General features: G+C 38.8%; 1 protein-coding gene and 1 pseudogene across 1 annotated transcript in view; both read left to right on the top strand.

Annotated features, from left to right (window-relative positions):
* Positions 1 to 13,813, top strand: part of LOC103752257 (A disintegrin and metalloproteinase with thrombospondin motifs 3-like) — a 145,974-nt gene that overhangs the window by 9,801 nt on the left and 122,360 nt on the right. Inside the window, exon 3 of the mRNA XM_029557627.1 lies at positions 12,393 to 12,799. Coding sequence (XP_029413487.1) covers positions 12,393 to 12,799 — 407 coding nt within the window. The remainder of the gene's footprint in view (positions 1 to 12,392; positions 12,800 to 13,813) is intronic.
* Positions 6,386 to 6,894, top strand: LOC103752255 (annotated as a pseudogene).

Below are 13,813 nucleotides of genomic sequence, written 5' to 3'. Positions count from 1 at the left end.
TTAAAAAAAAAATTCATTAGTATGAAAAATGACATTCCAAAGTGCTTAACTTCTATTCCACCTTAAATACCCCACACATTTAGTTAAAGAGAGGTAAAGATAGGTCCAAAATGAATTTTCAGGGGTATTAATTTGCTGTGCCATGACCACTTAGCTTACCATGTCACAGTTTTATTTTTATCTGTTATATTCCTGCTGATAACTATATGGAGTTGCTTCACTCATTGTAATACAGCAACAGAGGGAAGGAGTGGAGTAAGGAATGTTCCAGAAGTTATTAAATATGGATTGCACACTAACTGTACTTTTTTATGTGATGACTATTATCTGAAATGCTGTACTGTTCCAGATTTGAGTTTTTGGGTTGTGGGCTATTTGCCTAGAATGACTGTATTGAGTATCCCTAATCCAAACCCAAATCTGAAAGGCTGACATGTGAAACTTTTGAGTGTTATGTTAGTACTCAAAAACTTTTGAGGTTCAGAGCATGTCATAATTTAAATTTTTGACTATGGATGCCAACCCTATACCTGGTACAATGTACACATTTCATTTTTTTCCATCTTTATTTATTGTAATTCCCTTATCTCCATTTCACTGAAAACTTCATGAAGTAGGTGCAACCTATTTAGATGTGATAGGAATCCAATTCACATAGGTTAAAAAATCCAAATCGATAAGTAGTCAGATTTAGACATCTTTAGAGCTAGTGTTCATATGATGACAGGAATCTGTCCAGCTGCCCTGCCAGTAGCTCCTCCCACTCTGGCCCTCTCTTCCCATCCCCTTCCCCTGCCTCCTCCTTCCATTTCCCCTCTGTTGACTTTCTTTTTCTATGAGGATTACATTGATGTTCCCCAAGTCATGGTAAATTTTGTCATCAGCATCTTTAGGTGACCATTTGAGTTTTTTTAAATTATTTATTTAATAACCATATAATTAGAAGAAGCATTTCATTACAACAGCATTGACATATTCAATAACAATTTCCAGAGCTAAGATGCACCCCTTTCAAAATTGGCTGTAAATTTTTAGGTATTTAGTTGAATTAATACAGTTATACAGTATTGTACTCCATAAAAAACCTGTAAGACATAAAATTAAATGAGGTTTTAAACTTTAAAAAGTTTTTACTTAACTGAGGAAACATCTCTTTTTTGATACTGCAGTATATTTCCTGATAGTGATTTTTTTTGGCTCCCCGAGTCATCAGTTTAACCTTAAACCATTCACTTTAGTTAGGGAGCAGAGTGTTCTCATTTGCCTCGACTAAGACATTTTATTGCTGATTTATAGTCTAAAAGCAGTGTGTGGGAGAGATAACCTGTAGGAAAATAGAAGCATTAAAAAAATGAGGGCTGGGTGCTCAGAAGTCACACATGTACAGTAATGGCCAGACTGAGCACACTGGATAGGAAATGGGGGCTGTGGCAGGTGGATTAATGTTCTTCCTCCACCACCCAAAAATGTCTGAGTCTGAATCCTTGGAACCTCTGCATTTGGCAAAGGAGGATTAAGTTGGTAGGTAGAATTAGGTTGCTGAACAAGTGACCTTAAAATAGATTATCTTGGATTATCTGGGTGGCAGCCTTTATAAGTGGGAAGGGAGGTGAAAGCGCTGCAGAGATGGCAACACCAGGAGGACTTGAGCTGATGTTTCTGGCCTTTAGGATGGAGATGGCCTCATAAGCCAGGTGCCTTTTCCAAGCTGAGGATGACAAGGGAGCAGATTCCTTTCTGCAGCTTTCAAATGGAGTGCGGCTCTGCTGGCATCTTGATTTTAGCGCAGGATGTCCCACTTAAGCGTTTTGAGCTCTACTGCTATTTGTCACTAAATTCATAGTAATTTGTTACATTAGCAGTGGAAAACTCACAGTGGCTCAGTGGACTTCCCTGATTTCTCATATTTTTGTCACACTGTAAGTCAAACTATTTTAGATTTGGAAAATATAATTATCACAAAGAAAGTTTCAGTGAAAACCTTTCAGAATCTATGCATATTTTTTAAACCCTGATTTTCCCTAGCCTTGTCTCCTAGGGATATATTCAAACATTCAGACTTTAAATTCTCAATCCAATATTAATCTTTAAGAGTACCATCTTCCCAAATAAGAAATCTGAGGAATATTGATTTGTACAATGTCTCATGTAGTTCTGTAGTCTACAGTTACTAATGGTGGCAGAGTCAGAACACTACAGTGCTTCCTAGGAACCCGAGAAGGAATGTTAACACTTTGGCATTTGTTTCTCACTTAAATTTTTTTTCTCGATGAGTTATCCTGTTACTGATTATTTGGGCATTTGAAGGTGTAGCCCGCAAAATACTGGAATATTTTTCTTCCAAGGACACATTTCCTTTTCTCGAAAGATCTTCTCTTACCTGATTTAACATTCCAAAACACTTTCTAGAACATACACATTGTGCAATTGTAACAAATATTTATTAAAAAGGCAAATTTAAAAACTGGGAAGCATTTCTAAATTCACAGCTTGTTTTTTCTTAATAATGAGTCCCCCACTTGCCCACTGCCTTTTATTTTTTTCAAATAATTTTATGAAAAATCTTGGACTATGAAAACAGATTTGTAACTAAAAGAAAAGACACACCAAGAATATCTCTGTCTTGTGGTGATAAGAGCCTAGGGGATGAAGTGAGTGAGAGAATTAAAAAAGGATTTGGCTGTGTTCAGAATTTCAGCATGTGCCACAATTAATTTTTAATTGCTTTGGAGAGAAGATGTGTTCCCTTCCCCATAAGTGTTTACAGCCTTGCTAAGCCCTTCGGCATTTGGTGTCCTCTTTAATGTCCACTCTTCACCCTGCTTGCATCCTTTCTGGAACAGCTGGCTCCTGTCACTTCTGAGGAACGCTGTTCCCTTCCCCTGGGCTCAGGGTTTGGGAGTGTTGGAGCTGTTTCCTTAGTCGATCTAGATAAATGTCTGGTTGGATTTCACTCTTGAGGCCAGCTTGCTGCATTTCTGAGAATTTATACCTGATAAAGAAAATCGCCCCTCTGAATTGTCTCTTGGTCATGTAATAATCAGCAATTCTTAAGAGAGAATCCTAGTCCCCTAGGTGGAGTTGTGGGACAAGGATTGTTACAGCCAGCCTGGACTTTAGGTTCTTTGTCAGCCTAGGTTTAAGGTCCCTCTAGTCACACTGGACACTCAAGGATAGGGTGGGAGTTTAGGGAAGAGGTGCCTGAGAGGTTCTGGGGTATGGTAGGAACTTCCTTCTAGGGTTTTGGAGATGATGGCAGTGATAATCACTCAGTTTTCATGTGTCCCACTGGTAATAAGTGGGGCAGGTTCTTCAATTACTCACCTCTTATGGACCATATTATGGACTAATGGTCTGACTCCAGACCATTAGTGCTCAACCACTCTACCCAACTCTCTTCCTTGCCTGGGAAAGAAGGACACAGGGCATCAATCTCAAGTGTCCCCATACTCCCTGTGCCTTGGGTAGCCTTGGGATTGATTAGATCATCTGGGATGCTGGGGCATGGGAGATTTACACTGTTTCATACTGGGCTTAGTGACTAGCTTCACACAGAACACTACCTCCCATGAATCCACAGTCCCAGAAAGAAGCCCTCCCTTCCTCCCTCACTCTCTGAGACAGAACATTAAACACAATTAATATAGTACATCTCTGCCTCAGAGTTCTTAACATCTCAGAAATCACAGGGAATAAACATGTAGACAGCAGAGATTTTGAAACCTTTCATACCGATGGCCTATGATTTGTATCAAATGACTCCGACAGTGAGGACTGTGGAAGCTCAGACCAGGAAGTCTATTCCCTTTGTACTGGTTGCCAAGAAGCTTTCCTGGAAAGGGTGGGGCTTGAGGTTAGCCTTTGGGGTGAAGGTGCTGGATTCACCAAGTGGGACACTTATCCTGGTGTTGCAGCAGAGTGGGCTATAAAGGCAAGGTGAGTCAGCTAGGCCTAGTGAGCACAGACAGTACTTCCATAGACTAATAGGGATGATTTTGAAAACACAATTCAGTGAGCCTTGATTGCCCAACTTAAGTTTTGGTTTGGGTTAAGTTACTTTATCTCTAAATTTCTGTTTTTCTCATGGAGCAAGAGGATTTGGTCACTAATTCAGGTCTAACATGAATAATGATACTGACTTTATGAATTTGTTTTAAAAATATTTTATTTATTATTTTTATTTTATGTGTATGAGTATATTGCCTGCATGTGTGTAAGTGCACCTGTGTCATGCAGTGCCCATGAAGGTCAGAAGAGGGCATTGACTCCCCTGGAACTGGAGTTACATAGAGTTGTTAGCTGCTGTGTGAGTACTGGGAATCAAACCAGGGTCCTCTACAAGAGCAGCCTGTGCTCTTAATTTCTGAGCTATCTCTCCAGCCACCATGAATTTCTTTTATCATGAAATAATGCCAAGCTATTCAGAGAGTGCAACATAGTAATATTAACTAATATGAATATCCTGCATGTGTGTGTGTGGGGGGGTATGCTGGGGACTGAACTTAAGGCATTGCCCGTGCTAGGTAGGTCCCTTGTTAATATTTGTTGAGCACTTACTACATATAAGTACTTCATATAAATACTCAATAGTAGACACTGTCCTGTGTCCTTGGAATTGATTATGTCATTTCATTTTGATAACAACTCTATGAAGTGAATACTATTCTCTCCATTTTTTTTGCAGGTAGGAATGTATATAGAAAATCTTAGATAACCAAAATCACCAAAGTATAAGTGGTAGAGATAACTATTTCAGATTTGGGGCTTTAAAATAGCTTTTCAGGTAGTGATTTAGAAGTATTTTGGCATAGTTTAATATTTAGTAGTGAACAATTATATGTAGGGAATTTAGACATGATACTTGCAGCATTCCTTTGTGTGTGAGATAATGAGAACGTAAAAGTGATTAGAAGAAAGGGGAGCGTGGTTTCTAAGGAAACATCAGTAAGGCTTGAATGATACCATAATGGAAGAAAATTTGATGTGATGTGACTTCCTGACTTGATTTAAGAGCAGCAGCACATCACAAGTAGGAACAGTGAAGTTAAAGAACAAGCTGAGTGTTCAGTTTGATTTAGATGAACTGTGAATTCTCAGAAGATAACTGACCCATTTAGGTTATACTTTGAGGGAATGTCTTTTTTTTTTCCTTGAGAATTTTGCATTGAGGGTTTATAATATGCAGGGTATCATGCTAAAACACAGATGTGCAAAAAGAGGTTCAAAGCCTCAGGAATGATTGGAGATTAGAAACCATTAGGAAAATCTACCATGGTTGACATTCAGACAGAGTCCAAGAATTCTACATGTAAACGGAGTATCAGTTTGAAATACTCAGGATTGTATTTTGTATTTCAGAGTTTGGAATATTGCTTTTGTATAATGAGACCCATAATGAAACCCTTAAGGAAGAGACCCAACACTGAACATGAAATTCACTTATATTTGCAAATACATCTCAGAGACTAAAGACGATTTAATATATTTTTAGTGTGCCAGCATTTTAACTGTGGCTTCTCACATGTGGTCAAGTGTAGAATTTCTACTTATGACATCTTGTCAGCACTCAAAGTTACAGATTGTAGAGCATTTTGAATCCATGTTTTTCTATGGGTTTTGGGTTGTAGCACTTAACCTATCTGTGGAAACAAAGAACATTGCCTTTGATGTAGTATGTGATTATTACATGCAACTATGCAGGATACATCCATTAAACTTGTATGTGAATGTAGTTTTTTTTTTGTTGGTTTATTTATTTATTTTTTATTTTTTTGGTCTTTTTGAGACAAGGTCTCCCTGTAGCTCCAGCTGCCTGGAACTCATTCTGTAGACCAGGCTGGCCTTGAACTCACAGAGGCTCCACCTGTCTCTGCCTCCTGAGTGAATGTAGTTATTTTATGTAGTGCAAATGGAAAGAAGAGGAATTTAATATGAAAGTAGAAGAAAGACCATTTAGAAAGAAGGGGGTGATAATAATGGGGGAGCTAATGTGATCAGAGTACATTATAAATATGAGAAAATGTTAAAATAAACTCATTCTATTGTATAATTAATATATGCTTATAAAGAAAATTTAAAAAAGAGAAATTTAGATATGAGAGAATTCCCTTACCCACCCAAAATTTGTTATAATTACATATAAATAATATAGTTTATAATCATATTTGTAATATAATGAAAGACTTTATTGGGGTGGTTTGAGTTCTGAGAAAATCTTTTTTATTTTTTAATTTTTTTACTTTAAAAAAAATTGAGCTTTTGGGTCATTTCCTGGATGCCAGGGAAGAGAGAGCATCTGTGGGAAGCTGAGCCTGAGGGGGAGCGGGTTGGCCTGTAGGAGCATGTGGATTGGAGCCTCGGGGGCTTTCGAATTCAGGATCTTGAAATGCATCGTGATTCCTGTCTTTTGGACTGTAAGGTTTCTGTAGGTAATCTTGGAAACAGTGTCAACAAGACTGAATGGAAGGGCTTTTGTCTATTATGGACCACTCCAAAGTGTGTGGGTTGCTAGAAACCCTCTCGGCTTTGCTTTGTGAATTCGAGGATCCCCGAGATGCAGCTGATGCTGTCTGAGAGCTAGATGGACGAACCCTATGTGGCTGCCCTGTGAGAGTAGAATTGTCGAACGGTGAAAAAAGAAGTCGAAATCGAGGCCCACCTCCCTCTTGGAGCTTCCGCCCTCGAGATGATTACCGTAGGAGGAGTCCTCCACCTCGATGCAGATCTCCAAGAAGGAGAAGCTTCTCTCGAAGCCGGAGCAGGTCACTTTCTAGAGATAGGAGAAGGGAAAGATCAGTCTCTGGAGAGAAATCACAAGCCGTCTCGATTTCTCGAAGCCGATCTAGGTCAAACAAAGAAAATAGAAGACCAGTTTGCAAGAGAGGTGGTGTATAGGAAATAACTTCATTTTGACAGGAGTATGCACAGGAAATTTAAATTTTTTTGAGCCTTCATAAGCTTTGTGCATTTTTAAGATGTTTTAGCTGTTCAAATTTGTTTGTCTCTTGGAGCAGTGACATAATGATGTAATTATGGTTTCAAATGGGTCATAGGAGGCATGTAATACCAAGAATTGTTACTTTACAATGTTCCCTTAAGCAAGATTGAATTTGCTTTGAATTTTAGTTTTTTATAGACTGAAATAAACCTCTAAATCCTGAAAAAACAAAAAAAAGAGCTTTTGTACATTTAAACTTAAAAAAATTGTTTATTATTTTTATGTGTAGGCATGTATTGCCGGCATGTAGGTAAGTGCACCTGTGTCCTGCGTTGCTTGCTGGGGTCAGAAGAGGCTGTTGGATCCCCTGGGACTGGAGTTACGGACAGTTGTTAGCTGCCATGTGGGTGTTGGGATTTGAACCCAGGTCTTCTGTAAGAACAGCTAGTGTTCTTAACCGCTGAGCCATCTCTCCAGGTCTGCTTTTGTACATTTTAAACAACAGTTCTTAATCAAATTTAGACCCTTCCCCCATCCATACCCTTCCCCCTCCCCCACCAGACCTCATGTATTCTGCCGCCATCCATACCTGTTAAGTCCTATCTGTTTAAGTATTTGTACCCAGATGCCTGTCAGTGAAAGTTCATCCACTGGAGTCTAGTCAGTCTATCTAGAGCTCTTAACTAAGGTCTCCTTTCCCTCACCCAGCAACCACACAGTTATTAGTTTCCAACAGTTCCCAGGCTAGGGTCAGCCTGCCTCCCATTTCCCATGCTCCACTCTGGGCCCTTGTCTGATTGGGTTGTCATGGGTCTTGTGCTCAACACCACAAGTTCACATGAGCAAACTTCCAGTGGCCTGAAGGCCTCTGTTTCCCTATGTTCAAGAACAGACCATGGCTCTTACAATCTTTTTGCCCCCTATTCTGCAATGCTCTTTGAGCTGTGGGTGAGTGAGGTTTAGTACAGGAGTGCTGTTCAGGTACACACACTCCGCAGTCTCTTAGTCTCTAAAATTTAGCAAGTTGCGACCTTCTGTGTGCATCATGCTCGCTTGTATAAGGAAGCTTTGCTGGTGAGAGTTGAGAGATGAACTAGTATTCTTTCCACCCCTGTTCTACTATGTTCCATGAGCTTTAGATATAGAGGTCCCACTGTAGATACATCAACCTGGGGTGGGCATCTCTCAGATATATAGTCTCTGTGTGCAATCAGTTGTGGAAGTCTTGAATAAGAATATCTCCCTCTTGCCTGCCTAAATTCTAAACATGTTGAGAAACAGACATCAAAGATGTAGGTAAAAACAAATTCTTTCTGGAAAAAGAGGTCGTGGCTGAGCCCAGTCTCCCTTTGACAGACAAGTTGCACCATGGATTCCCAGACAGGTATGTCAGGCCCCACTGAACCAGGGCTGCCCCTGGCAAAGCAGAAGAGGATGTGGTATGTCAGCTGGGTCTTAGAAAGGATGAAGAGACAGATACCGCACTTGTAAGCCTCCTGTTCTTTCTGACTTTACAGCCACACACATCATTATCCTTCACATGAAGGATGAGCTAAAGGGTGGAGAGAGGCCTGGAATCCTGAGGAAACCCTCACAGGAGGCAGGAACAAGCTAATGACAGTCTGCCTACAGATGAAGAAAAAAATAATCGAATCTGCCTGAGATGCCAAACTTGTAGAAAGAGACAAGGACTAGATGATTTTTCGAGTTTTTTAAAAAACATTTTTGATTGCTGTAGTTCTGAGCCTATGAATATCCAAAGGGATTGCAGAATGAGGACTGATTGCCTACTGCTAAGAATGAGGGGTTCCATGTCTGCCTTCCCAAAGGTCTGTTTTAATAATTACATCCATTACTTATTCTTGGTAGCTTAACTTGCAAGACATGAATTCTACGAAATGTGTGATTTATAGGTCAGCGGGAACTGTGAGAAATATATACACATTTTGCAAGCAAAATTCTGGCTCTAGGTCTGTTTCAACTTGTACTGTTTGCCATCATCAGTAGCACGATGCTAAGATTACTATTTAGAGAAGAGGATACGTGCTAATTTTAGGTACTCCTTTGGCTCAAACTACTCTCAGGCATTCATTCTTTTATTCATTCATTAATTCATTTCTTCACAAAAATTGATCCACTTCAGCTTCTGCTATAGAGACTATAATGAAAAGAACAGATTGATTTCTTGCCCTCATTAAAGCTTATGTGCTACTAGAGAAGCATACAAAAATAAACATGTAACTAAAGTTTCTAGGATGTCAAAAGTTGGTAAGATTTGTAGACAAAGTAAAAACATGGAAGGGGAAACTGGAAAAGAGATCCGACATTCATTGAAATGGTTCTTGAAAAGGTAGGAGTTTCTAGATTGTTATGAAAGTGTAGGGTTTGCTTTCAGGTATGATGACTGACAGTTCATCCAAAGAACCAAGACATAGGTGGACTACAATGCCACTGGGTTTGGGAAAAACCCACTGCCGCTTTGTGATACCGAATCAGAGTGACCAATAGTATGGTTTTATGGTGGACCCAGCCCTCTTTGCTTATTGAGCTTAGGGCCCACTGAAACTTCTCATATCTAATGCTTTGACCCCTCAGCCATCATCTCTTAACAGGTGTATAGTTTCTAACTTATAAAATTGTAGATCATATTCTCTTAATGAGTAAGTAACCTACATTTACATTTGTAGTGGCTAGTATTCACTGAATTGCTGGCTGATGTCATGGGAGCCTCTTGACAAATATCTGAATTTGAGCTCCTGCTAACCATCTGTTGACAACCAAGCAAAGGAATAAATAAAGAACTTGATCAAGGTGATAGGTTGATTCAGCATGTTGCTTTTGTAAAAACTGAAGTGCAGTCCTGATAGTACACAGTACTGCTCTGTGGAAATATCTGTCAAAGGCATGCTTCTTCAAGTCAATCTCCAAACCAGAATTTAAAACTTTTTTTTTTTTCACGGAAGTTACTGAGGCTACATTGTTCCTTCATAGGTCAGATCTTCAGTTAGAAATTGACAGCAAGATGTTCCATCTGTTCTGAAGTGGATGAGAATATGGAATGTTCTTTCAGAGTCAAAGTGATCAGAACTGAAAATTTCCTTAGGTTCCTTGCTTGCTGTGTTAGAGATAGCTCTGCTTTCTTGTTTCTAGAGTGGGGTAATAATACATGAATGCTGCATTAGAGATGATGTATTTTCAAGCTCAAATCACAGGGAATTCTGTTGTCAGCTCCAGGGTCTTAGGGGTTGCTGAGTGCATCTTTTCCCTAGCTACATTTTCCCAACAGGAAAATGGTAGATTCAAGGTTTCATTTCAGAACATTCTATGTGTACATTTAAAAATTATTTATTATTTAGTATTAGGGAAAGAAGTTTTATGTACCATCCTTATTTTAAACAAAAATTCCGAACACATTGTCTGACAGTGGAAAAATGGAATTGTCTCAGAGGTCAAGGATGTATGGCTTGCTGTCTGCACAAGGCTCTGAGTATCCTCTTGGGTATGGAGGGGGCTCTGTGCATTCTAAGTGTTCTGACTCTCCAGTCTTTTAATCCAGGCACCAGCGTATTGTCTAGACTTTCTTGTACAAATTGCATTCAGAGGAGATGGGAAATCCATATATTACATTTAAATATTTCTCTCTCTTCCCCTTGAAGCAGTAAAGTGATGTTGGAGAAAGAGTTATAACAGACTGGTGCAGTGAGATGCTCATGAGCCCTTTAGCAGAAGTAGTAGTCAATATGAGTTAGCAGCATAGACAGAGCAAAAGTTTTCTGGTTATCTGAAATCTAAACTAATACTTGTTAACAAATCTGCCTGGCTGTAGATCCTGATACATAGGAAATCTTTTGTTAGGTGATATTGGAAGTATCAAATGAATAAGGAGCAGCTTCTTTGGGGTAGGGTTTCTCCAGCCACATTCAAGGGCTTGATTCATGACACTGACATCACTCTGCCCCTGTAACTCTTGTTTTCATTCCTTAAATGACTAGCCCTTTTCTTATCCAGAATTTACAAAAGCATTCACTGTGAGCTTGGCTGTAAGGAGGGCGAGCTTCATGCCTTTGCTCACTCAGGTGCTGGTCTGGGCTCTCAGCAGCAGAGCCAGCTCTCACTCTGCTCTATACAGTGTTCACTTGTCCTCTGCATAGGGAATTCTTGAAGGAGTGCAGCTTGCTCTATGCATGTAACCAAGAGTAGCATTTTGTTTAAATGCATTGGTCTTTGTAGGTACACAAGGAGTTTCCAAGTTACAAAATGTCTTATCTGTCTTCTGGTACTTTACACATTACTTGAGAGCACAGTGATTCTGTAAAGATGCTGCAAGTGCACACATCATTGATTCATTTGTGGATCTTATGCTCCAAGTACTTTAATGGATGATGAATATGCAATTTCTATAGCTGAGTATTGTTTATGAATCATGTGCTTTTGTCAGGTCACATGGACACCTTACAAAACTAGTTTGGGGTTACAATCCTGAACATTTAAATTCATAGTCATAGGTTTTACTTCCCATGTTTTCTTCTTTCATGCTCCCTGTCCTCCCTGCCTCCTTCTCTAATATCTACTGTCCTTTTGTCTTTCCCAAGGAGGGACTAAACTAGTGGAACAGTCTCAACTGTGAAGTTCAATTTAGCATGTAAACAGCCACTCACCCACATTGTAAGGTGGATTCCAAATACATATTCCAATGGATACCTATTCCATGTAAGGAATACAGTGCAAAATGAGAATGCCATGATCTCGTGACTGTATATCTTCAGTGTATAGATTATTGCTGCTTCTTTTTGCCCATTGTCTTAGTCTTTTTTTTTCCTAAAGAAGTCAGGATTGAGAGCATGTGTAGTATAGCAGAAGGAGTATGTAGACTTTGGAGTATAGTTTGGACTTATAGCCAAACTTTGCAGTTGGCTGACTTTGGACTCAGACCCTTTCTGAATTGTTTCTTCACCAGTGATGTAGGATTGTCAGGGATGTTATATTGAAAAATATACACAAACAATAATGCTATAAACTAGAGTGTAAACTCCAGGATTGTAGTAGAATCAGTGTAAGAAGGAGGGTATTGAATGTGGTATAAATTCTGCAGGAGAAAAAAAATGAAAACAATTTTTTAATGGAATAATAACTTTGTTAAAGCTTCTTAGAAGGTGTGATTTATGGGAATACTGAGTTATTTCTGGGTACATGCAAATTTTAAATGAGCCAGATATACTTTATATAGAAATTCTTAAATGAATAAATGAGGTACAAATATTCAAATGTTAATATTTTTTTAAAAAATTAAAACAATTCATTGCATTGCTTGAGTGCATTTGAGAAATGAATTAAGTTCTCAAAATGTATTATTTGTGATCTGGCTTAGTAATATATTTATTATGCAAGTGAGGTAAGTTTTGTGCTGTGTTCTCCTGCTGCCTGATAGTCTACAATTCTCTTTTTTACCCCACAGATTTACCAATAAAGACATATAGAGAGTATGAGCTGGTGACACCAGTTAGCACAAACCTAGAAGGACACTATATTTCTCATATTCTTTCTGCAAGTCACAAAAAGAGGTCCACGAGGGACGTGGCTTCCAACCCTGAGCAGCTGTTCTTTAACATCACAGCATTTGGAAGAGATTTTCATCTTCGACTAAAGCCCAACATTCAACTCATAGCTCCTGGGGCTGTTGTGGAATGGCATGAGGCATCTCCAATGCCTGGGAATATAAGTGGCCCCCAGAGTGGTGATGGACACGGAAGTGCTTCAGAAGGGACCTGGAGAAGAGAACCTTTGCAGACTAACTGTGCTTATGTTGGTGACATCATGGACATTCCAGGAACTTCTGTTGCCATTAGCAACTGTGATGGACTGGTAAGACTCATTTCATTTTGCACGTGCGTGTGTGTGTGTGTGTGTGTGTGTACATACACGTATGCAGGTGTTAGAGTTCAGTGTGTCTTCAGCTTTGCAAGGTAAAGGTGGAAAGGAAGCCTCATCGTTATGCCAAGTTCAGGAGAAAGCGTGAGAAAGCATTTGATTGTCCTAGATATGGGCTTTGCTTTAGTTTGAGATGTGAAAACATTATTTCAATAAACAAAAGACAATTATTTTAGCATTTTTGTATTTTCCTTTGTATTATATTGGAGCATTTCATTTCTTTATTCTTGTAATGCTTTCTGAAATCTTCCTAAAGTGACATAGAGCATATCTCTCTTGTTATAAGGAAATTTTGGCTGTCTTCTTAAAGTATTTTGAAAGTATTCTTTAGCTGACACAAGAAATGACCATATCCTTCATCAGCATTTGCCATGCTAACATAGCTTCAGGAAAATGAGATCTATTTTCTCTGTAGTGCCTTTGGTCGGTTGAACATTTGTTTTCACATAAAAACCCTTATTGTGCTTTTCAGCCTTGAGATGAAGGTGGCCAAAACTTCTTTACATATTCTAGGATGTGAAGTACTTTTTTGTTTGATTTGTACCTCTAGATGTTGTTTTGCAGTCTTGCACTGACAGTTGGTGTTCTGTAGAACTTTATAAAATCACTGTGTGAAACAGTGTGACAGGTCAACTCTCCAATATGAACTCCCTTAATTTAGGATTTATACCATTATACTTGGAGGGGGACCATTTTCTGGTTTTGAAGACGTAAGAGATCTCTTAAATTCTTCTCATTCTGAATAAAAGGCTGAATATACATAAATTGTCATTAAGATTCACCATCTAGGAAAGAAGATGAAGTTTAGATTCATGTGTTGAGGAAAGATTTTAGATTCAAACCTAACATATAAAAGGGAATGTATTTTAAAGATGGTAACTTTTTATAACAATTTTGAGTAAAATATCTTGAGTTATCAACCCCAATTTGGTGTTATTTTTTAAAAAA

Source organism: Nannospalax galili, unplaced genomic scaffold (genome assembly GCF_000622305.1).
Source record: "Nannospalax galili isolate Female #2095 unplaced genomic scaffold, S.galili_v1.0 scaffold908, whole genome shotgun sequence".
NCBI lineage: Eukaryota > Metazoa > Chordata > Mammalia > Rodentia > Spalacidae > Nannospalax > Nannospalax galili.
The sequence above is the reverse complement of the archived record's forward strand: the minus strand, read 5'-3'. Positions and strand labels throughout refer to the sequence as shown.